General features: G+C 42.3%; 1 protein-coding gene across 4 annotated transcripts in view; it reads right to left on the minus strand.

Moving 5' to 3' along the window:
• Window positions 1-24,637, minus strand: part of SMG7 (SMG7 nonsense mediated mRNA decay factor) — a 55,596-nt gene that overhangs the window by 23,079 nt on the left and 7,880 nt on the right. For all 4 annotated transcript variants that reach the window (XM_086617867.1, XM_086617868.1, XM_086617866.1 and 1 more), the window contains exons 2-8: window positions 10,454-10,485; window positions 9,062-9,179; window positions 7,957-8,089; window positions 4,663-4,834; window positions 3,738-3,809; window positions 2,530-2,680; window positions 2,043-2,178 (exon numbers count right to left, since the gene is read on the minus strand). In XM_086617867.1, the coding sequence (XP_086473993.1) occupies window positions 2,043-2,178; window positions 2,530-2,680; window positions 3,738-3,809; window positions 4,663-4,834; window positions 7,957-8,089; window positions 9,062-9,179; window positions 10,454-10,485 (814 nt within the window). The remainder of the gene's footprint in view (window positions 1-2,042; window positions 2,179-2,529; window positions 2,681-3,737; window positions 3,810-4,662; window positions 4,835-7,956; window positions 8,090-9,061; window positions 9,180-10,453; window positions 10,486-24,637) is intronic.

Genomic DNA, 24,637 nt, shown 5'->3' on the forward strand with positions numbered 1-24,637 from the left:
TCTGCACTTAAGGCAGCATCCATTCTCGATTTTATTTTCAGGACATCCCTATTAGCACAGTGCTGGGCTTCCCAGGTGGACATGGGTAGATGCCCACTGTTAAGCCCAAGGTTTTTTGCTCGTAAACCAACTCATACACACAACAAATCACCATCCCCTTGGATACAGGTCTCTTCCAGAGCAAGTGCAACTTCAACGTGCAAAGACATCGCAATGCAAGTGCAAGAATTGCAGAGGTCTGTATGGCCACTGTGTTTTTCAGTCTTTCGAAGAAACAGCACGGAGAAGGTGACATTTTAAAAAAAAAACACCCCAGGAAAATTTAATTATTGTGTGGTTATGTATTAAAGACTAATTCAACACCTGACTTCATGGGTCATGGAACACCATGGTGGACTAAAATAGCATGAGCTATTTACAAATGCATTTCAGTTACTATGCTGTAAAAGATTCTTTTCCTGTTCTAAGAAAAGTAACTTGAATGTTTTTCTGGAGTATTGTGAAAAAAGGAGATATCCTAAACCACAACCAACTTATCTTCAGACACAACATCAGGAAGGCAAGTGGATTAACCAACATAAGCATCAGGAAAGGGTCTGAGCTGCATGTTCACCTTGCTTTTCAGTTAAGGACATGAAGCACTCTACAGCCAACAACTCAAGCTGGCAGCAGCAGAATTGTGGGCCTGGCTGAATGATCCTAACCCTACAACTGCTCTCCTCGTTCAGGGTTAAAATCAGTCACAAAGTTAAAGTGATTATCTACCACACAGCCAATTTCACAGCCACATTCAACCCATTCAAGCCAGAAGAGTTGTTCCCTAGTAAATTGAGCTTTATGTTGCATAATATAAACAAAAAAAAGTCATCTAAGCAACAAAGCAGGGCTCAATTAGCTCTATTTTAACACCCTGGATGAGTTCAGAAAAATAAGACTGTTCCACATGCCTGAGCAACGCTCATAATTATTGATTATAAGCACTGTGGAAAAAGCAGTAGCAGTACTTGTTCAACAGCCAACATCACACACAAAAAGAGATACAATTATTTAATTGTGAAACATTAACTCCCAGCGTTCAAGCAGCTCACATTCAAAGCTAATACCACTCACAACAAGTTTAGCAGGGCTTTTTTTTTTTTTTCAATTTATTTTGAAGACAGTTTGGACTTAGCTGTAGCAGCCCAATTCAATGCAAAAAGGCAGAAAGACACTGTAAAGAACATTTGTAATTTTTCTTATTGCTAAAACCACCTTCCCCTTTCTTAATTTGGAAAGGCATCAACTGCTCTGTTGCACATATCCATAGTATCTGCTCGTTTTCCACAAACAAAGATGCTGAAGCAGAGCAGTTTCCAAAAGGCACCTAATAGCTGATATGATGCCCTCTTAGAAATTGTCCTACCTTGTATAAATACCTTACAAAATTCTCTTTATTTCAATCTTTGCTATATTGTCCAGCTCAGTGAGACAGCTATATAATTAATGGGTACTCCTGAATTTTCCAGAGGAAACATGTTCTGAATAGTTCTAGTCTACACACAAATTAAGGTTGTACTGGAACACTTTTTAAAGCAAACCTCTGACAGGAGAGGTGAGTTGTCTGAGGAAGATTAAAAGCAGCCTTAATAACCAGTGGGAGTGACTGAACATCATCCAGAAAATGAAGCTCTCAAAATTCCTCAGGCAACTGAGCCAAGATTTCCCAGATAAATCAAGTCCTTTTCACTGGCATCCAAGAATCATCCAGGTTAAAGAGCAAAGAATCAGTGGTCACTGATTTCTCCTGTATCTCCACCAACAATGCACCACATGCCAAATGGGAAAAAAAAATTCCATTTTTCCATTCCCAAATGGGAAAAATACTATTTGAAGGAGTCAACAGAACTACCCAGCGTCAGTTGCAATGCAAGCCTTCCACAACTGGCTGCTGGAGCTTCCTGTGTTTTAGCATGTGAGAAAGTTGTTATTGGACTGTAGTTTCAGAACTCAGCCGCTAAAAACATTCTTCTCAATATACTAATTAGTATGTTGTTAGAACTAACCTTGAACTGTTCTTCCAGCTTTTCTCGAAGAGGGCTCAGCTTCTCCAAGCTCTTACTCAGGTACACATGGCCATGGAATTTAATAAATGCCTTGATGAAGTCAGACACGCTCCATCGAGTCTTCACCTCATCACGACTACGTTCAGAACAGAAATACCCAACTTCAGTCTTTGGAATCAGACACAGCTGCACATAACATTACACACTTTTTCTGTGAAGTTCAAGAAAGGAGAAATGTCCATGCAGAGCTACTTTTTTTTATATTGGCACCACATGCTTATTTCCTCCATTCATTATTCACGCTCAAGAGCATCGCAGACACAAACTATTCTTTCTTTCATATGTGTGTAAGAGTGCTCTGACTGGAGGAGGATCGAGGAACTTCTATTTCTACTCCCAAATATGAATAACTTCTGGCAAAGGAGGTGCATTTGGAAGAAGTCTCCTCCATCTTACCCCAGCAGAAACACATGATGCTTAGTCTTACCTTTCCAGTGCTTTAGAAAGTGCTTTTTGTAGGTTAGTGGAGGCAGCTGGGAAAGGAAACTTCACAGCAATGCTTCTGCAGTAGTAGAAAATTGTGGTCAAGTGGTCTCCTTTGGAGGAAGCTAGAATAGCCAACTGATTATAAGGCTGACCTAAGGGAGAAAAAGACAAGTTGAACAATAAATTGTCATGGAGTGAAGCATGCTAGATTTCAAAGTGTGGACACTTGAAAAGGGAGTGTAAAGTCCTAAATTCTTCAACAGACAAGGTTCAGATTCATCTGCTGACTCTTTTGCTCCAGCCTTATCTCAGTATCACTCAAATGGAAAAGCTTTTAAAGCTTTTTTTTAGCACAGTTAGAGTTTTGGGTTTTTTCGGGGGGAAGGATTAAGTGTGGAGTTTTTTGTTGGGTTTTGGCTTTTTTTTTTTCCCACGTATCCTTTAAAACCGGACAACAAATACGGCATAAGATCTTTGTATAAATAAGAAGATACTGTCAAAACCAAGCTCTCACCACCAACATATTTATCTTCATCTATTTGGACAAAATCTAGTCCAATTTTACCTCACAAGGCAAATCTGTCAACAGTTGTTCATTTTTTTGCCTATAGAGTAAAAATTTCTATAGTCAGAATACAGACAATTTTTCAGTTAGAAAATAACTGGCTAAAAAAAAATATTGAGTTACTGGTTTCAGCAGCCTGGTTCAAAAATTATTTCTCCTTCTCTCACCATCCTACATTGTGGGCCACAGCAAGCCAATAGCTAAAAAGCAAGATCCCTGAACTAAAGAAGCCCTTAACTTGCACGAGCAACTTGAAAAATCCAATTTTAGGTCCTAAACTTTACAAATTGGCATGTGAACAAACGATAAAAGAAAAAAACACTGGGGGTAGAGAAGTTTTCATTAATTGTGCTTCGTAACATACGACTGTAACACAGTATAATGTAGCAGGAGTGAAGCCTTGGAGTGAAGCTGTGTGTTACCTTCTTGGTTTCTAAATCTTCACAAAGAGGAGATGAGACACTGATGAGGCAAACAGCTATTATCTAAATGATTTACCAACGGATCAGGCTTTGTTACATGATTGCTTTGGGCATTTAGGGAGGGAAATTCATATAAAATTCCATTTCCAACTGCCACACAAGAAAAGCAGTTCCCCAGATATTCCTTTGGAATTTTGAACCTAAAAGATATCCCAGACTCACCATTAGAAGGGACAAGCTGAGCTGCATGTCTGTAGTAAGACTCTGCCTGGCTGGTCTGATTCCTATAGCGAGCTAAGAAAACAACAAAAAAATCCAAGTTGAGACATAAAATACAACCCTCCTGCACTTACTTTTATATAACTCTTTTTACCTGAAGAGCATTTCACTATTATTTTAGAAATAAGCATCGGAAGAACATATAATTACACCAAACAGCACAAAGATTCCACACGCTGAATTTTGAGGTGGCTGGTTTTCCTCAGATCCTGTGTCACAGCTTATCAGCTCAGACGCAGAAAGATGCTGTGCCAATAGCATCACATCCAGAGAGCTACAAACATTTTTCATACTACTTTGCACAACCAGCTACTAGATCTACTTTTAGGCTGGTTCAAAAGCAATTACAGATTCCTGCGAAAAGAGAACTTTCTACAACACATAGTTCCACTCTGATCAACAAAGAAACAAACCTGTTGAACTCAATGTAAAAAGAAGCCTCGTTTATGAAGGCTGGATTTCTGTTGCCTTTGCATATATGATTTAAAGCAACAGAGAAGTAGGAGAAGCAGAGCAGCAGCCTGCTGCAACAAGCTTTTGTAATAGCTACCGGTTTCAACATTTCACTGTGCCTACCAGCTACAACATGATTAGTACGCTGGAAGACAGATTCTAGCAAATCACTAGAAAGCTAGTGATTAACTGTCTCCACGTGTTAACGTGTAACACGCATTAGAAAAGTCTAACAGCATTACTTTCCAGCCCTTTCCCCCTCCAGCAACCACCAAACGTACAATCAGCTATTAGCTACTCATCTGGAGCACGCTCGCTCTAGCAGTTGCCCAGGGTACATACAGATCCTTCTCTCCGTGAAAGCCGAACGCAGGTAGAACTCAATGTCCCACCTCTTTTTCCTTCAAAAACTCACCAATATCTCCAAGGTGGACAAGGCAGTGCTGGCAGATGTAAGAGCAGGAGCTAGATTGCGGCTTCACTATGGCGCTGGTGTGCGTCTGTTTATTGCTAATGATTCCCAGCTGGGAAGACTTTACGCGGCACGGCAAGTCTACGTTAAAAACTGTGCACAATTCCTGTAATAACTAGAAAAACAGGCCTGGTTTAGGAGCAGCTGGAGACAGTAATCAGAAAAGCATTGAAACAATATCAAAACTAGCAGGTCATCACTTGGGGGCACAGATTATAGCTAAATATATTTGAGCCTAGGTTACCAAAAGTGAGATTTCGAATTACATTCTCCATACAGAAGCCACTGAGCTCCACGCTGCATTATTCTGTCCAGAACCATGAAGAGAATTTTTACTTCTCTTCTGTAAGAACGAGTTGTGCATCCCAAACCAGTAAGCAACTCCAATTCCCATGATACCTTAATTACCAAGTGGAGATTGACTGTTAGAGGCTGAAAGAAATCTTGCTGCTTTTTTTTTTGAAGTAACAGAGTCCTTTTTTTTATACCTAGATGAAGTGACATCATTCTTTGAAAATGAGCAAAAGGAATGCCACTCATCCCCCAAAGAACCTTGTTCCAACATAAGAACAGCACTACCCTGGCTTAAACTTTAGAGAGCAGCCTGAACAAAACCAAGTTTGCAGGCGACGCAAGCCAACAGTGGTCAACAGTTCAGTGGCCGAGCTGTCAGTAAATATTTGTACGAAGCTAATAGTGAGACTCTTTCAAAGAACAAAGCACCAGCTGCTTGACCAAATATCTCGAAAGCTGATTCAAAGAACACCTGAACTTTGCCATTCTAATTAGTGCTTTTGAAGTTTTTCCTAATGGGCCCCAGTGAATGCACTGGCAAGTAATAGTCACCACGTAGCGATGGAAAGTGTTTGCTCTGCTGTGTTGCAGGGTTAAAAAAATGCAAGGAAGAATTGACAGACTTTCTCCCAGCTGGGAACACGCTCAGTCTCCAAATAAAACAGACCTGCAGCAGGGTTCCACTTCCAGATAAAGGCATATAGAAAGCCCAGGGCTGACAGAGATGTGCGCTCTGTCAACGGCTAAACGTGCGATGCGGTGTTTTTGCTTGCTGCAGAAAAAGGTTTGTGTTACACCTCCCTCCCCTTCTGCTCTGTCTTTTATACAGTAGATAAAAATCCACAAATGAGAGGGATCTCACAGATGAAGGCTGGATAAAAGAGAAACATGACATCTTCCAACACGCTGAATTTGGAGAATTCATGCTCTCCTTCAAGATGTCATTTAGACAGGCCTCGCAGTTGGAGAGCAGGTATCTTGCCCGAGCAAAATCTTTAGCCTAAAAATGGGACAACTAAAATCACAGCAAACAGAGAAAGACGACCCAGTCTGTGGTGTCCTACACGAAAAGAGCACAATTCCCTGACACGCTGCAGGGAAGAGTGGGGCTTTTGCAAGACAAACGGTGGAGATGGTAGAAAACCCTTGGCAACCATGCCACAGGCTGTCCGACTAGCTGCTTCAAATAAGCAGTTTCCCAAAAGACAATGCCCAAGGGAAAAGGAATAAAATCATGGAGATTCTGGAAAAAAACAGGGTTGACTTGCAGATATTCAGAATCAAACTAGGAACTGATAGTCCTGTCATGCATGCTGTAAGCTGAAGCCAGTGCAAACTAGCCATGATAGAAAGTTTAGTCAGACCACAACCTGAGACAGAGGATTCAACAGGGACAACGTTGCTGCAGCACACCCCAAACGAGGGGAAAAAAGGGAAAAAAGGCAAGTTAACTTCATTAAGGTCATTATCACCCATTGACTCTTATTCTCCATAATCTACAAGCTGAAACCTAATATTGAAAAGAGAGTATGGGCAAAATACTGGCAGTAGGGAATAAACACATGACCAGGAATCACACCCCTTTTGCAATTAACTGAAAACCTTGGAAAATATACTCAGCTCAAGAGCACTCACCAATACAGCTTTGCTTAAGGGCACGAAAAGCTCCTGTAACTGAAGTTTGCAATTCCAAGCAATTGCTGACTAAAATATAGAATTAAAGGCAAAGATGTGCTTGTAAGCCTGGGAGTCAAAACACCAGGAAGACATTATAGGTTGTAAACGCGACCTAATACTCTTGGGGACAACCACTCTACTTAAGTGTACAGCTGTGGTGGGCACTAACTTAGGAACTATCATCCAGAAAAAACAGCTGTATTCAGGTATGAGTGTAGTATGTACGTATCCAGTTCTTGGAAAACATTAGGTCAGGTTTTTTTGTCCCAAAAACATCAGGATGAGGAGTTACAAGGAAGGGACACAGAACAAAGCGCAAAACATTAAGCCATCACGCAAACTCTCAGTGCAGCCACATTGTGGAATTCTGCATGTATTTCTGTTCTGGAACGACTGGAACCAAGAACAAAACTGATTATCCTTGCTTATCCTTCACTATATAGGCGAAGCCTCACATTTTTCAAAATGAAAGGAATTATGGCAACGCCCATGAAATCATGCATAGTAAAGAGATGAATGGGAATTTGTGAGACCCCCCCTGCAATGCTGCATTCATTCTGGGGTGCCCAACAGAAGAAGGACACGGAGCTGTTGGAGCTGGTCCAGAGGAGGCCACAAAGATGATCTGAGGGCTGGAGCACCTCTGCTATGAAGACAGGCTGAGAGAGTTGGGATTGCTCAGGCTGGAGAAGAGGAAGCTCCAGGAACACCTTCTAGCAGCCTTCCAGTACCTACAGGGAGGCTACAAGAAAGCTGGGAGGGGCTTTTGACAAGGGTAAGTAGTGATAGGACAAGGGGCAATGGCTTTAAACTGAAAGAGAGAAGATTCAGATTAGATCTAAGAAGAAATTCTTCCCTCTGAGGGTGGTGAAACACTGGAACAAGTTGCCCAAAGAAGTTGTAGATGCCCCATCCCTGGAAGTGTTCAAGGCCAGGTTGGATGAGGATTTGAGCAACCTGGTGTAGCGCAAGGTGTCCCTGCCCACAGCAGGGAGGCTGGAACTAGATGATCTTTAAAGTCCCTCCCAACTCAAACTATTCTGTGATTCTACCTACCGTAAACTGCTCCTCTCACCCTTCCTCAAAGAGGACACACGCTGGTGTGATACTGGAGCTCATCTCTCACAAGCAGTTGCTGGAGCAGCATAGGAGATCCGACAGCCACAGCTTTGTAAAGGACCCGCGTGCAAGCAGCACAGGGCTGAAGCACACTTGCTTCCAGATTATGCAAATATACCACAACCAACACATTTTTTTGCAACTCACCTGTGTGTAGAAGCCACTAGCTGCCTCTAAGAACAGAGAAAGGTTCGCCTGAACTTCACTCCGATTTGGATTTGCTCTATTTTTCGCCTGACCCTGTAGCGTCGTGATTTGATTTTTAAAGGCATGATTCCAACTGAAAACAAAAGAAGCGTTTTCCTGGTTTTACTCTGGAAGTGTCAATGCAGACAGCACAAGCAACAGGAAAGAACTGTTTAATTACATAGCATCAGACATGAAAATGAAGTATATTCAAATTCAGGCAACATTCAGATTACAAATAATGTTAAAGATGGAAGAATTACCTTTCCCCACCTCTCATAACTAGAGAAACCAATCCTGATACTGTAACAGCATTAATATTCCCTTGTAATTGTTTTGGTTTAGGCAGCGTAGCACACTTTTCTGAAAACAGGATGTAGGGTATAGAAATTTGAGTTAAAAAAAAAAAATCATTCAGCATCTGGAGGCATGGACAGGACAACTCAGCCAGCCTACTCATCTTGCCTACTCAAGAGTGCCAGAAGAACCATATGCTTCTCTCAACTAAACCTGTTACAACCCACTTCTGCATCTTAAATAACAGGGAATGGACTCAGGGCATGGAGAAAGCAGCAGGATCTTCCCCTGACACTGGGGTGCTCATGGCACACTAAGAAAAGTCCTGATATTCCTCCCTCTGCCCAGCCCTACCTTAGAAGGCTTAAAGTGAGGGTCTTTGACAGCTACTCAACTCCTGTTAGACCTTGCTCAAAGCTCCAGGTGATTACATCAGGCAAGTTTCCTCCTTTCTGGAAACTCCAGACTTCAGCCCTTCCATGACAGCACAGAAGAGTGATGTTTCTTTCCTCTCTTACTTCCACCTGGCTCACCAAAACCTACTCCTACATGACACGGCTGCTGCTAATTGCCGGAAGTAAAATACTATTGAACGCTCTTCATCAACTCTGCAGCGCATTCTCACGTTTCACTCACAGCACAGCTCTCATTTTAAAGGAAATAAGATAACCATTTCCTAGGATACAATCGCTTTTCTGGAAGCCTCAGGGTTTCCTGCTCATCAGCCCAGATTATATATATACACAAAAGAATTTATTGAGGTACTCACAGGTCCTGCTCCACTTTTTTATCTAAAGCATATTCCAAATCGGTCACTAGCATTTTCTGATATAAGTCCTGTAGAGCCTGTCTGGACGTCCAGACTTCTGCTGGACCCAGCTTCGAATCTGAGCAACAAAAAGAAAAAAAACAAAGACACAACAGTTTTTGTAATACTCAAGTTCATGGAGTTACTCTAACTGATTTTTCACTCATCTACCTGTGGAAGGACCCAGCACAGTGTGAGACATCCCATGCCAAAGAGCCACTTTATCACAGATTCATCAGAACAGTGAAATACAAGAAACTACAGATGGATTGGGGATTAGCTGATCACTGATTAACTAACTGGTCTCCTACAACACCATAACTAGACACAAGCAAAGTCAGCAGCTGGCAAGTTAGAAAAAACAAACGAAATAGAAGGAGGTCATTCTCCGTAAGTCATTAAGCTGCAGAACTTCTTGCCACCTGATTAATTTAGAAAAATGTCCACAGTAGCCTGAAAAAGTTAGCAGAAAAGAAATCCATCAAGAAATCGGACAGTCCCTGAAGCTGACGCTGTTGGTATTCAGGAGAACATTGTGGGCAAGTACTACTGCATGCTTGCCATTTTCTACCTCTTTGGTAGCCATCTGCTTTTCCATCACTGAGGGTGAACGCAAACACCACTCCCTGCTACCTCAAGTTGGAGTCCAATTTCCCATGCCCTGTAAGATCTGTGGGCTGGGGCTGTTGGAGCACAAGGGATGGGCCTCACCCCAGGGAAACCATTCCACTGATGGTATGGCCACTCCTGCTGGGTTAGATGGATGCAGGTAGTCATGTCCCCACGGGGACTACACCAACCTGCTACGTGTACTACAACAGGGTAGTAAGCACAGCTGAGCACAGGTGCATTACGCAAGCTGCTTGTACTGCGTGGCTGATACATCAATATAAACCATTTCCATTTGCCATAAATACATACAGCTTAAAACATGGCTTGTAGCATTTCATAGCATCTACAGGCTGCACTTTCGTAACACGTGGTAGCGTTCAGATCAACATTTCCAGCACTCAGGTTTCTCAACGCCATCCAGATCCTTGCTAATCCCAAGTACAGCCGTTCCTCTGGTAGTCTAGACAGGAGTCTCTGGGAGACAAGTAGGGGCATGACCTCCACTCCCAAATGCTTTAAACCACCCAAAGTCAACTTTAAAAATACACGTATTTCAGATACAGGAGAGGGCCACAATGGTTAAAACACTATTTATTTATATACAGAGGACAAACCTTTAACATAACATCAGACACTTTCTAGAGAATTCATAGGAACAATAAGCACATGGAATACAAAAGGAAGACAAAACCAGGAATCAAGTACTAGCAGCTAGATCAACTGTACAATAAAGACAATTACCTGTCATGTCAGCCTTCAGGACTTCTGCCTGCCTGCAAGAAAGCAATAAAACAATAAATTAGAAACAGAATGATCAAAGTAATTGAATTACACTGAAGCACATTCATGGCACAGTGAGAGAGAACGCAGTGCCAGCTCCATCGGGGCTGCCTACAGCCTACACCGCTATAGTTTACCCCATGCAGTATGGACTGGAGGTACTGCTGCATCACAGTTTCTTCTGATTCATACCATAACAAGAGTCAACCATTCATTTTTCCCTGCTGAGCTTAAGCCTCTTTCAGAAAAAACTACAAAATAAAAACGGCTTACACTGTATTTTAAGCTTTACCTGCCAGCAGCATCCTGTCAACATTAGTAATACCTGCCTACCTGTAACTGGTAATATTAACTTTTAGTTGTCACATGTGAAGCGCAGTAGCCACCACACTCAGAGCCAAGCAAATTCCCATCAGTGCCTGTCTGCATGCTGCTACAGCCCTCCTGCCCCAGTTTTCCTTAAGGAGAGCCAATAAAAAAAAAAACTATGGCTTCCCCAATTACCTCTCCTCTTCAAACTGCCTCCCTAGAAGTCACAGTTTGATTGGGTTTCCAAGGGGAAAAAAAACACAAAGAATGGCAACTACAGGTGACCAAGTACCACTCCTTCGCTGAACATCCTCTGCAAATCCCCACTGGCTGGTAGAGGCTGGCAAATAGTTTCTCGAATAAAGGAACACCGGGACACAGTTCGCAATAAATAAATATTTAGGAATGGTCATCAATGGCTGGATGGAGCAGGCAATGGAGATGCTACGGCTAGGCACTTGTCAGCAGTACACAGAACTCCAAGGGGCAGTGCTGCTGGCCTGTCTGACCGACACGGAATGAACACAGGGCACGCAGAGGCAGAAGGGACACATGGCTGCCTGGTTTGGTTGGGTTTTGATGGAACACGTCCCTTTGCTTTCGCTACGATCAAATGTTTGCACGTATTTGCAAAGAGTGCAAGCTTTGTGAAGCAGACACGGAATCCTCCCAGCATATAAAATACCCACTTCCACCTGCCTCCCTCAGCAAAAAAACTAGATGAAAGTCGCACTGTGACTAACATGAAAGTCAGAAGCCAGCTTGGGAAAGAATGGAGAGCCAGGAGAGAGCACCACCTAATCCCCAAAGAGGCTTCAGACACAAGCATATTCTCTCTCCTGCCAATGGGAAGTTGTGGTGACTGTAAAAATAGTTTTTCAGGTTGTTCTGGGTTCTGCCTACTGGCCACAAATTATAGGGAAGGTTTCGAGATCCACACCAGGATTAAAAAGATATCCTAACAGTGTCAGTGCTTCACTAGGAAGATGTCTATTGGTAAGCCCCTTCACAAAATTCTTATTTATTAAATGCAAGAATTATCTCTATAACTCACCAGTGGACTATGCAAGAAGCAATGGGATGCTCCAAGGGCTTTAAAAAGTTAAAAATATCTTAACCGCTGCCAGAAGTAAATCTGTACATTCCTCACCCGCTTCACAAACTTAACCTATTTAACGTAACTTTTTTTAGTTTCTTTCTTTCAAGAAGGCACTAATACATTTTTTTTTTTCCAACTCCTAACAACAGGGTACAGTGGAAGAAGAAATAACCTACTGTTAACCGACAGATAAGAAAGGAAAATTTTAGATGTTGTGTCACAAGAAAGCCAAAAGTCCACGAAACGTTTCTGCCTTGCCCACACGGAGGTAAGGAAACGTCTTTCCCAGGATGGGAAAGAGCAGAGGACGTTCCCCCACGAAGGACGGCGGTCTCCTCCGCGTGCTGTGCCTCGGGAGCCTCCGCGACGCTGACCTGCAAGTCCAGTCAAGCACGAAGCTGAGCAAACTCTGCCATGCTCTGACTTGGCAGCTGGAAACGCCGCTGCTCCGAAGGAAAAGCTGACTCGCTCAGGTGCAGAAGTCTCTATTTTATTTGATTTTTTTTGAACGGCCAGCCAAGTTCATACAGTCTGGCTCAAGCTTTAAACACCTGCCGGTTGCGCAAACTTTTTTTCTTGGAGCTGAGAACACGCTCTGCGGTGCCAAAGCCATGAATCCTACCGAAGGGGCTCAGCCCGAGCAGGACGGGCAGCACCGCTCCAGCAAACACCAGCTCGAAACTCTCCTCCAGGCAAAAAGGCTCTGCCTTTTCAAAGCCAAGAGCTGCTCCGCTGACAATCACTGGTGCAGAACTACCTGCCACCACGTTAAGTACGAATCTTTTAAGGGGGAAAATAGAAATAGCCACATTTTAAAGGCTTTCTTTTCATCAAGTTTTGACCAGCTGTTGCCTGGAGAATTCAGATGGAGAGAGCCTCAACCCCTACATCGGTCCAACTGCTGATAGATGCTCTGTAAAAGCACAGCCCTAATATGGCTGGATCTGAATTTTTACCAAAAAGATCTTTTTTCAGAACATCTTTTTCGGAAGGCAACACTCAAAGGCTTACAGAACAAGAGCCTCTTCACCAGCCATAAAGCAAACTGCCTTTGCTATTTTATAAGCTTGGAAGAAGCTAGACTAAGGAGATTATCACTATGATTTTTAATAAAATATATAGAAGTTATTTCAATATTACCTAGAGGCCAAAGGAATTAGTAAAGCAGGTCTAACATCAGCATGCTCTGTTTCTCATTTCCACCTAAAAAGAACTTTTATTTAAAACAGCTGCATCTGCCATGGCTAAGCCAGGATAAGAGCAGGCAGCCTGGGTACCAAACTTGTTCTGCATCAGTGGCAAAATATTAGCATCGACAGAGAAGAGATTCATTGCCTGTTCCTTGAACTGCAGAGCCTTTGCTGGTGCTCAGAGACCGCTAGTGGGCAAAAAAAATCAGAGTTCACTGGTAACAGCAAGAGTTGCTGACAGCACAAATGGCTCCTCATATCATCAAGTATCTTTCAACAAGCCTTTTCGTCCATATATTTTCTTGCACCACTTCATGCTGAATTTGCCTTAGGATGACTTGTTCTGGTGCAAAAATACATTGTCTGCCAGCCAACTCGGTACAACTTGCTCACACGTTTTATCATTTCAAGAATATTCTCAAGTGCCTCCTTGCCCAGTTGGCCTCAGCAGTTCAGTCTTCAAGTCAAGTTTCCCCACATTTGTTGGTCCAAAGCCAAATAAGCACAAACCATAGTTCAAAAATGACATTTCAAGCATCGCCATGAGATGATATATCATCTTGACATATCATGATAGCTATTCTTTATTATTTCCTAACTAAATATACATTCAGCTCACGCTTTAGTGCAACTCGAAACTCAAATACAAAAGGCTTCCACTCAATTTAGTGAGATAGTTTGAGAGCTAAAGGAGTTTTGATTTTATTCATATACTTGAAAAGTTTCAAAATGCTAAAAGACAGTAGTCGGGACCTTCTTTTGAAGTTCTGAAGGCATAACATTAAATTTTAAAGTACCCACAAATGGCAAATGAAACTTTCTTCTCTTAAGAACCTGGTAGTATATAAAGTCCTGTTTTGCTGTAACTCAGGGGAATTCGGACACTACGTTTAGCCTGGAATGAACCACTGGATTTAGCAAAGGAAGACAAACCAGACATTTTGTTTTTCCATTTTCAAGTTTTTACCATTCTTGACCAATTAAATTTTCCCTAAGCAGGAAAACAAGTTTTTCCCCTTAAGCTGGTAAACACTACACAAAGCAAACCCCACAAATACAGGGATGTCTCTCCCATCCACATTTTCAAATGTGTAAACCATCGCATTGAGAGGCTGAAAGGTGCACTGAAAGATCAGGTAGTCCCGCTTACACTTTTACACCAGGACAAGTTTGCTTAATTTGCTCTTAAAATCCTACAAAAACATAGCCTCATACCACCTCTTTATGTAACTAGCCTATCGCTCAGTGTCAGCCCAGAAGTTTTTTTCTGAGACGCCAACCCACGGCCCCTCCATCGCGAAGCGAGTCCTCCCCACAGCACAGTCAGCTTCGCACAGCAGCCGCCAGCAAACCAAAGACTTAAATCCATCCTCTGAACCATCGGTTTCCTCTCGTAGGCCAACACATTAACGTTCATAAACGAAGTATTCTAATCCTCTTATTGCCACCTGACTTTGAACTCCACTCATGTACCACTAAACAAGTGGATCTGTTTTATTATTGCCCTCGAAACAGCTCATCTGTTTCAACATATATTCTTCAGTTCCGTTACAATTCGAGGCACACAAAAATTTTCAGTTCTGCATACACCACGCTGCATCTGCAGTATCTAGATGACAGAAGCACAGTTTTGATAACAAGCTTCGTTGTCAAGCACAGAAAAGCCAATAAAATTCAGCCCAAGTTTTCAAAGCCATGGCCTTGTGCTACCCAGCTAAAACCCGATACTTCTGAAAGTCCAACTGGTCAAAGTCGAGCTTCATTTCCACCAGCAAGGATGAGCCAGGCACGATCTGCTCTGGCATGACCAGCCTTACAAAAACATGGTAACACCCTGACCTCACAAAAGAAAACCCCCTGAACACAACACTCCCCTTTCCGCTGTGGCTACAGGGGAACTCCACTCGGTTTTCCCCTGGCAGCCCTGAAGCATCAGCAGTTGTATCAGTTCCCTTATCACATCTCAGGAACACAACCCCCCGAGAAGGAATTGAGGCTTTCCAGTACTCAAATGGGTAACTAGCCCAGGCAGCTGGGCTTATAAAATCAATGTAATCCAATCGCTTGTTCTGTGAATGCTCTACAGACTAAAAACCCTATTAAGTGGTCAGAGTAGGTTCACTCCAAGCAGAAATTTACACTCCTGTACTTCTCTTTCCCGGAGGTACGTGCAGAAGTTGTACCACAATGAAAAGCGCCCGAGGCCTCAGCAAGCCTTAACAGGACACAAGTGACTGATCCGAAGGCTCATCAAGGGCACTGCCAGAAACTTTTCCTTCTTCTGAAACGAAATAAGAACATATGGAGTAGAAGAGACATAAAATAAATGAAGGAAATCTTTTTTTTTTAGGGGCTAGTGAAGGTAAGTTTTCTATGCTAGCATACTAAAAAGAAAGTCAAATACACTTAACACGCTTAAAACAAATTATTATATTTTAATCACTCCAACATGTGGCAAGGCTCATACCCAGAAGGAATCCCAAAGCAACACCCAGCAGCCACAATTTTAGATTTTCCTCAAAATAATAGTTAATATTGAATATTATTGAATAATACTGGATATTCTACAGTAGATTTAGGGGAGAGTTGGGTTGCTCTGAAGCCCCTTAACACCGCACCCAAGACAGCACCCACATGTGGAGTTCAGTGCTGAGCAAAAATCACTGTCGGATATAAGCGGTTGACAGTCTCATGGGAAATAAGCATTCTTCCTTCCATTCCTAAGAACTTGTGGATAAGCTTCATCCGTGGTATTTCCTTCACCTATTAATTCAACATCACCTGAATACAACAGGCTTGAGAGTGCAGCTCCAGCGACCAGCCTGACATCTTCTCCTGAAGGGTAACTGCATGGAGTCAGGATTTTGCTGTGGTAGAGGTAGTCCGAGCTATATTTTATTTATTTATTTGTGTACAGACTTTACCTACTCACTTGTGCATCAGGTATGGACAGTTTAACAACTTTTTTTAAGCAGCTTTATCTTTCTTGAACAAGTTCTTAATGTTCCAAACTTGCCACCTAACTTCAACAACTAGTTTTCATTAAGTGCTGGAATCACTTGCTTCAGAAGCAAGGCAGGTTTTGGTGACATCAGCTCTTAATGACGTAGCAAGAGATCTTCAGGCTGTGAGTCATCGACTTAAATGCTCCATGTGCCTTTTACACTGAAAGGACAGTCTTCACACACATGGCAGTGAAAAACACCTTCAACAGTACCACCTGATTGTCAATTTTACATGCTAACTAGTTTAAAGCTTATTATCATCAGAGAGGGGCTTTTTACACGGGTGTATGGTGATAAGACAAGGGGCAATGGCTTTAAACTGAAAGAGGGGAGATTTAGATTAGATCCAAGGAGGAAATTTTTACAATGAGGGTGGTGAGGCACCGGACCAGGTTGCCCAGAGAAGCTGTGGCTGCCCCATCCCTGGAAGTGTTCAAGGCCAGGTTGGATGAGGCTTTGGGCAAGCTGGTGTAGCGCAATGTGTCTCTGCCCATGGCAGGGGGGTTGGAACTAGATGATCTTTGAGGTCCCTTCCAACCCAAACCATTTTAGGATTCCTGTTACAGGCAGTTGAAGTCAGGGTTCAGCTCATTTCTTTGACCAGTGGCTTTATCAGATTATAGCTGTAGACCAAAGCCACACAAACAATTCAGCATCAGTGTAACTGTGCAAGTGGAAAAAAAAAAAACAACAACAAAAAACAAACCAACCACCTCTGCAAGTAGATGCTAAAGCAAGGCAATCACCACCTGAATTCAAACCCTCTCCAGAGGGAATCCAGCTCTATTACCTTCTTGTTCCCACCTCAGCCGAGAGGGATGGTAAAAAATGAGGACATAGAATAGGACTTCTTTTCATCTCATCTTCCCCTTTTCCTAGTCCAGGCTCTATTAGAAGCAAGTCATAATAATCATCCTCAAAAAGCAACCACCAAAAGCAGCTTTTTCCAAGTTTGATGAGAACTGACAACCCTCCTCCCTGGATAAGAGTAGAAGTACCCTCGCAGTCAGTTTCATTCAAACTCATTATTTTCCTCTGGATTCATGGAAGTCAGTTCCTTTGTCTCAAGATTTGAAAAAGATGAGCCGAACAGGTGAAAGGTACCCTAAGGGAAGTTTATATGTGCTCGCTCTCCCATTTAATCCACAGGGAGGGAAATCCAAGTCTCCTACCATGCTCAGGCTTCTAGCCTTCAACTGTCTCGACCGAATTCTCTGCTCTCCCTCTCCTTACAGCCTGGAGCTCACGTCAACCACAGGAGCAAGTCAGCCTTGTTAGAAAAGCGGCGCTGCAAACGTGACTTAAACGCCTCAGAAACGGGATCTGGTCCCTAAGGCAGTCGTTGAGGATCAGTGATATGTCTGTTCCAACGAGTTTTAAAATTTAAGTCAAGAGAGTAACCTGCAAACTAAATGATGATCTGTATTTTTCAATTCAAACAGAAATAGTTTATAATAAACGTACAGTATTAAGACTCACTCAGGAAAGCTCAGCTGTGTTTTCCATAGTCGCTCATTTGTAACAATATTTTTAAATTACTGTCTATGCTGTTCTTTAACTTTCTATCTTGCCCTACTACTCAACTGGAACTTTACTGGAGCTGTAAGGGAGAAAACTAACCTCTGAACGGATGTTGCCCATGAAAGAAAAGCACAAAAACTCCATTCACCTTTACTCTGTTTAGCAGCTGACAGCGTAGCTCCGCGGGTAACCCTGACAGTGTTTTCCATATAGAAAAATTAAGAGCAAATTATCAAAGGATTAAAACTAACTTAATAACTGTAAAAAAAAAAAGCAGACTCAGAAAAGAACAAATGAATATTTAATATGTATGGCACTTCAAGACACAGATGTATTTTCATATTTTAAGGAATGCTTTTAAATGAAAGATTAATAGGAATAGGAAACAATCAAATGACTATACTTATGGAATATATTTTCATATTTTAAGGAAAAACTTTAAAAGAAAGCTTAATAGGAATAGGAAACAATCAAATGACTACACTTCAAGATTACCTTGCAATCCACTCAACCATTGACAGCCCACTCCCTTAAAAACATACAGATCTCAGAGGAAAAAAAAAAAAAAAATCATGAAGCTCTGCTCGCTCACTGCCCACAATAAGGAACTTTAGGTAAGAACACAGAAGGGTTATTAGTTCTTATGCCTATGGTGTAAGCAGGATGGGAGAGGTTTGCATCTGAACTACCTTACTTCCCATAGTAATTCCCACAAGGTTTCGAGACTGAGCAAGGAAAAGCAACGGAAAATAAATAAAAATTTTCAAAAAAATAAATAAATTTTTTTTTAAAGCACAAAAACCCCACAAAACAAAAAGTCCCAACAAATGATGTCTTTGTAATATTACTATCTTTTGCTCTTTCAAGTTCACCCTGCTTAGAGTGCACGCAGAATCGAGTTTCAGTTGAGATAAATAGTAACACAAGTGCTCATCTGTTTTATACATATATATATATAGATAAATATCTCTCTACATACATCTCTGTCTATATCCTGACTTGGTAAAAACTTCACTTAAGTGAAGGGCTGGAAAAGGTAGATAATGGATGTTAAAATAAGTGAGCATCATTTAACTTCTTTCAACAGCTTTTGCATTATGAAAACCATGTCCAGAATTACAGAAGATACAGGAATCGGAGCATCAAGATCAGCTTCAGATGGGCATCGTCACATCCGTTTCAGAAAGTTACGGGATGTAAGTCAGCCTTGCAGAAGCCAGATCAGCTGGGGTCAGGCAGGAGATGCCAGCCCTCCCTGGACATCGGAGCAAACACACAGTGTTCGGTTCAAGGGCTGGTAATTGCACAGTTGGTGCAGGGCCACGCTCTTGCCACACGGAGAAAATACGCCCTTGCACCTGGCTCTGGAAGTGGAGAGCAGAACTCCTGCAGCTAGGAGCTACTTACAAAGGCGACATACATCTCCCCGTGGAAAGTCCAGCCCACTTGGCATGAAGAGGGCAATACCTGCAGCCCTTTAAGTCCTGACTTTCAGCTCCAGCAGTTTCCTGCTGCCTATAGCCTTCACTAATCCCTCGGGACGTAAAACCGAGTTATCTCGCAGATTTTCAGTGTTTTTTACAGACCCCCTTCCTCGGAAATCACCCCTTGCCCAATAGCAAGTGCTGATCCTTACGCTCAGCCAAGCTGAAAACCACTCACATGGACGGAGGAAGGAATTACCGTTAAAGGAGTCAGTTATTGGGAATTCAAGATACCGTCTTCCTGGCTCAGCAGCAGACGGAGAGGGAGCAAATACATTAGACATCGCCATCAGACGTGGCAAAAATAAAGCACAAGTAACCTCCTACTATGCTTGTAGTAAGTTAACTACAACAGAAAGGGTGCAGTTCAGCATTTTGAACACATGCTTGACAAGCACAATACTGAGATCCAGGCAGTCAAGGCTTTCAAAAACATAATTTTGCATTAGGCCTTATCGATACCTAAATTATTCATTGCAGCCATTCGACAGCCGTATGAAGCCGGGTTTTGCCCAATTCCATTCATGTCATAAACTCACATTTATGCAAACATCACACAAAACACATCTCCATGCACAAACGTGACATACCCAGAAGTTTTAAAATAGCTTGTCATAATTAAGAGATTTGTCAGTGTGAAAGGACACTGTGGGGTTTAGACAAGCTACGACAAATAACACTCAGATGACATCCGAGTACGATCCTAATTGCAAGCCGCATCTTAGGAATTATTTTCAATTCTCCATCTTGAAACTAAATGCAAGGCACACTCTGGAAGCACAGCAACGGCATGAGGACTGAACCCCAGTCAGGGAGAATTATATTGTCCGTTTATGATCACTAAAGGGGGATACTCAGTGCATCATATTGCCAACAGTTTACAGAAGTCTCATTAGCTGCTTCCCATTTGCTATCAAAACCACACAGGCAATACTGTTCTGAACTGTACTTACTTTTTAACTAGAGAATATTTGAATGATTATATCCCCCAAAAAAGCATGGAAATAAGAAAGAGGCAGAATCCTCTACCACCGCAGGTTTAATGCAGCTCTATCAAATACAGTAATTTCTAATGAAGAAACAAAAAAGCAAGATCTATAAATTCTCACCTCAAACAACAAAACTTCTCAGCCTAGAGAAGAGAAGGCTCCTGGGAGACCTTCTAGCAGCCTTCCAGTACCTAAAGGGGCTACAAGAAAGCTGGAGAGGGGCTTTGGACAAGGGTGTGAAGTGACAGGACAAGGGACAATGGCTTTAAACTGAAAGAGGGCAGATTTAGGTTAGATCTAAGGAAGAAATTTTTTACACTGAGGGTGGTGAGGCACTGGAACAGGTTGCCCAGAGAAGTTGTGCCTGCCCCATCCCTGGAAGTGTTCAAGGCCAGGTTGGATGAGGCTTTGGGCAATCTGGTCTAGTGGAAGGTGTCCCTGCCCATGACAGGGGGGTTGGAACTGGATGATCTTGAAGGTCCCTTCCAACCCAAACCATTCTATGATTCTATCAAACCAGCAATATTTACTACTTATTTCAGCAAAACCATGAATGTGACAGAAGGTACCAAGGATACCCATTTGAGCTGCATGGAACTAAGGGAAGGAGAGTTTGCTACTGAATGTCAGATTCACCTTCTAGTCTACCACACAACTCTCCTGTTGTCCCACACTGTTGGTTCTCCTAAGTTCAGGAGCAGCTCAGATCTAGCAAGTCTTATTAGCCAAGGAGTGAAGCAGCACAGGTACACTGCTACAAGAACAGCCCCTCTCCAGGAAGGGTGCAGCTCGAAGCTTTTGAGCCTTGTTGAACACAAACACGTCTTGAAGAAAACCAACCTGGCTGAAGTGGTGCAGCTCACCCGGCTGAGTCCAGCCGACTTCTGCAGCTCTGCTCGCAGCAGGTCCAAACTGTCCCCCAACGGAGCTGCCTCCACCGCAGCCACTGCCCTGCAGAGAGCTCCCAGGTACTGCCCGCTAACCAGTAACCCACCTTTCCCACCTGAAAAACTAATGAGTTGGTTAGGAGCAAGCATTTGAGCACATTTATAACTTCCAAGGTTAATCCTGCTTTTGGGGATTAAATGTTTTTGTAAAAATAATTTTATATCAAATTTAAATCTCAATACCTTGACTGCAGAACTAAAAAGGTCTCCGTCTTAAAGAAGTTCACACGATGTTCAGCCAACTACTAATCAGTATCTGCTTTAGGAATCACGTATGGAAAATTTTTTGGAGTTGAGCAGATCTTTTACTGAACATAAACCCAAATGCAGTTTTCCAGATTGCAGTTTCCCTTTCAATAGTCAGGCCAGACTTATCCATTACATTAATTTTACCTTCTGCAACAGCTGAGGAACAGGCTCCATGGCAATAGACAAACACATCCAGGCTGAAGATCAAATCCTACCGCTGGAAGGGACCTCAAAAGGTTACATAGCCCAGCCCCTCACTCTGAAATTACTTCTGACAAATGTCTACATTGCTTGTTTTTGAAGTCCTCCAGAGGCAGACACCTCCATACCCCAAAGCAGCCTATCCCAGCCACCTTGCTAAACCATTTCCACATGGCACTATGTTTTGCCTTAAATACTCATGGTATGCCTTGAGTTTACCCACTCTGGCTCCTTCCTCTCACCAAACCCCTCAGCAAACATCACCAGCCTCACGCAACCCACCACTACCTTTGTAAGGTGGTAAAGAGGCAGGGACTGTCCTCACCTGGTTATACCCACGAGACATTTTCTGAATCTTTGCTGCATATTAAGCCAGGAGGGACGATGCCAGGGAAAGATTCAGCATGCGACTACACAATGACCGGTTATTAACTCAACACTTGTGCATTACTCCAGTTGCACAAGCCAACTCAGCCCTGGTATTTCACTTTGCAACCACAATAGCTTGGATCTCGTCATCAAATGTTTTGTAGAGGCTACCAGCATGTCCAAAACAAATTTTAAAATAGAATAATTTTGGCACTGTATTTCAGCATTTGACAATAAAGCATGGAAACTACACGAATCACACTGCTCTAACCTCAAATCTGAAATCCATATGTTCAACAGCACTTTCAACTATATAAATGAAATTTCCTGCAGCTGAGTCCTTAGCAGTCCAAAGATCTTCATATCTCTGATCTGTCACTCTCAAAGACAAAACATTCTTGGGCCACCACACTCAACACTCCAGCATAGCAGTTTCTAGTTTTGTAGTCCTCAAAGAATTATTCCAGGAATTAACAGAACCAGCTACACAGGATATAAAATACAATTTTATAACCATCTTTAACGCAAAGCATGCAGAATTTTACCTGATTTTGAGAGACTATCCTGAAATTCTGAGTACGTAACAAAGTCACAGGTAGACACATCACTTTTTTTAGTGCTTACCTCTGCCTAACCATCTAGGGTGGAAGCTACAAAAATAGTCTGTCGTTGTGCAAGCAGCGTCAGCAAGCATTTGACATCTTTATTAGAAAGATACTGGAAATATCTCTCCGGATGGTTTCCAGCTTTAGAGGTTATTTTAGTCTCAGATATCGAAACCAGGAGAAGACAAGTACTTCAAGCTGAAGCTGGACTGCGCACCTGGCAAGCCGCAACCCCCTACAACTGTCTTGATCTCAAGATCCTGTAACTCCTACAGTTTATCTCAAAACAAAATAAACCTCTACAATGACATAGTAGGGGTATGTTCAAACTGGGTAGAAAAACTGCCAGAAGTTCATGCCAGTTTATCGCTTCTTTTCTAGTTAAAGATTTCACGTATATGTTCACCTTTATGCACATTTCAAGGCAAACTGAAACACCTTCTAGATTTTTATTTCAAGTTTATTCTGTGTCTTTTAATAACTCCATTTATAATCATTAACCCCTATAGAAATCTCACCTTTTTCTTCATCTTGAAATAACATGTCCTCTATTTTACCCAGCAACTGCAGCTGGATGTCGAAGCTCTAAGAGCTGCTACAATTTTCCTGTTTTTATATGCTCTCAGTGGTTTTAGGTTTTTCTTTAATATTAAAACACGTGGCTTACATCCTTTGGACACTATTCTTATTGCCATTCACAAAAAAAAAAAAAGACCCACTCGTAGAATAGCTTTTTCCAGGGAATACCTGGCTAGATCAAGCCTCTATGCCTTGAAGTTTTGTCACAGCATTGTCCTCGACAAATATTTACACTAGTTCAAGACAGACAACGAGCATCTACTCAACAGACAAAAGCCTTGTCCCACCCTTCTTTCCGCTCCTCTCCATAGGTGCAGATGATTAGCACTTGTATTTTTAGTTAGTATTAGGCCAATCTGGCAAGACTACCCTAGAGACCCCTCTTAATGGCTCAAGTGTACCTCAAATTAAGAGCATGAATGCTGAAAGGTACTGCCAAAACCAGCACTGACTGCAGAAGGAACCGAAGCTGGAGTCTGCCAAAGGTTCCTCGCTGGCTACAGGAAACCCTGGTTTGAAAAAAGATTATCACACAGTCACAGCTGTTTTGACACATAGCAATATCCACATGCTTTCTTCAAATCACAAGGAGACCAAGACAGGACACGGCAAAGCAAATACCAGCAGACTTTCATTGTAACAGCAAGTACAGTAGCAGAATTCATAGGATTATCATAAAACAAAGGGGTGGTGGGGGGGATCACCTTTCCAACAGACTTATCCAAAAATTCATTTATTTCTATTCCTGAAAACACCTGTAGGGAAGTCAAACTGTGAAAAATAACACAGCACAGACCTCTGGGGAGTCCAGGGGGCCCTAGAACAGGCTGGCTCCAACAAACTGCCCTTTTCTGTAGCCTGGTCAAACAGGAACAACTATCAAGGCCTCATTAAACCAAGAAACACCACAGTAAGTCTTGAATAAAGACTTTGATGCCCAAAAGGTCTGTTGTACTGCGCCCAGACAAAAAGTCTGATCTCTGTCTAAGGTTCTTTAAAGTAATTCAAGAAATTTTCCCCAAGTCCATTTGGCAGAATCCACCTTAAGGTTTAACTGGAAACACATTCGGAATTAATTTCTCCCTTCCTAACAGCTAGAGAGCAGCACTCTGAAATAATTCAGTCATATGACAAGCGGGGCCTGCAGACCCAAAACAGACAATGCTTCAGAGGGCGAGGAAATAAAAGAAAAATCAGCTTACACATACCAGTATTAGATGAAGCAGAAAACTGTCCAACAGGGCTGACCACTAGAAGATACTTTCAACACCACAGACAACGAAAATAAAACATGAGAAATTGACTGCTGATGTGTTAGAGACATCATAAGTACTTTCAGAAAAACGACCTTTTTTTTCCCTAAAGGTGGAAGAGAAAATTAACTCTAGCAGGACTCCTAAGTACCTCAAGGGTATCTCTGATTTGAGTCCCATCAGTGAAATTCAGTCTGTCGCCCATGGCTGTCTTAATCCCAAGAGACTCCTCAGCCTTCTGGTTCCTTACCATAATCCCCTGAGTGCAGAAGCCAGTGTGAATAATCCGAGAAAAATCCTACTGGAATACAGAAAGAAGAGAAAGCAGACCTAACGTTACTTAAG

This window comes from Tauraco erythrolophus, chromosome 10, assembly GCF_009769465.1.
Source record: "Tauraco erythrolophus isolate bTauEry1 chromosome 10, bTauEry1.pri, whole genome shotgun sequence".
In the NCBI taxonomy this organism is placed as follows: domain Eukaryota; kingdom Metazoa; phylum Chordata; class Aves; order Musophagiformes; family Musophagidae; genus Tauraco; species Tauraco erythrolophus.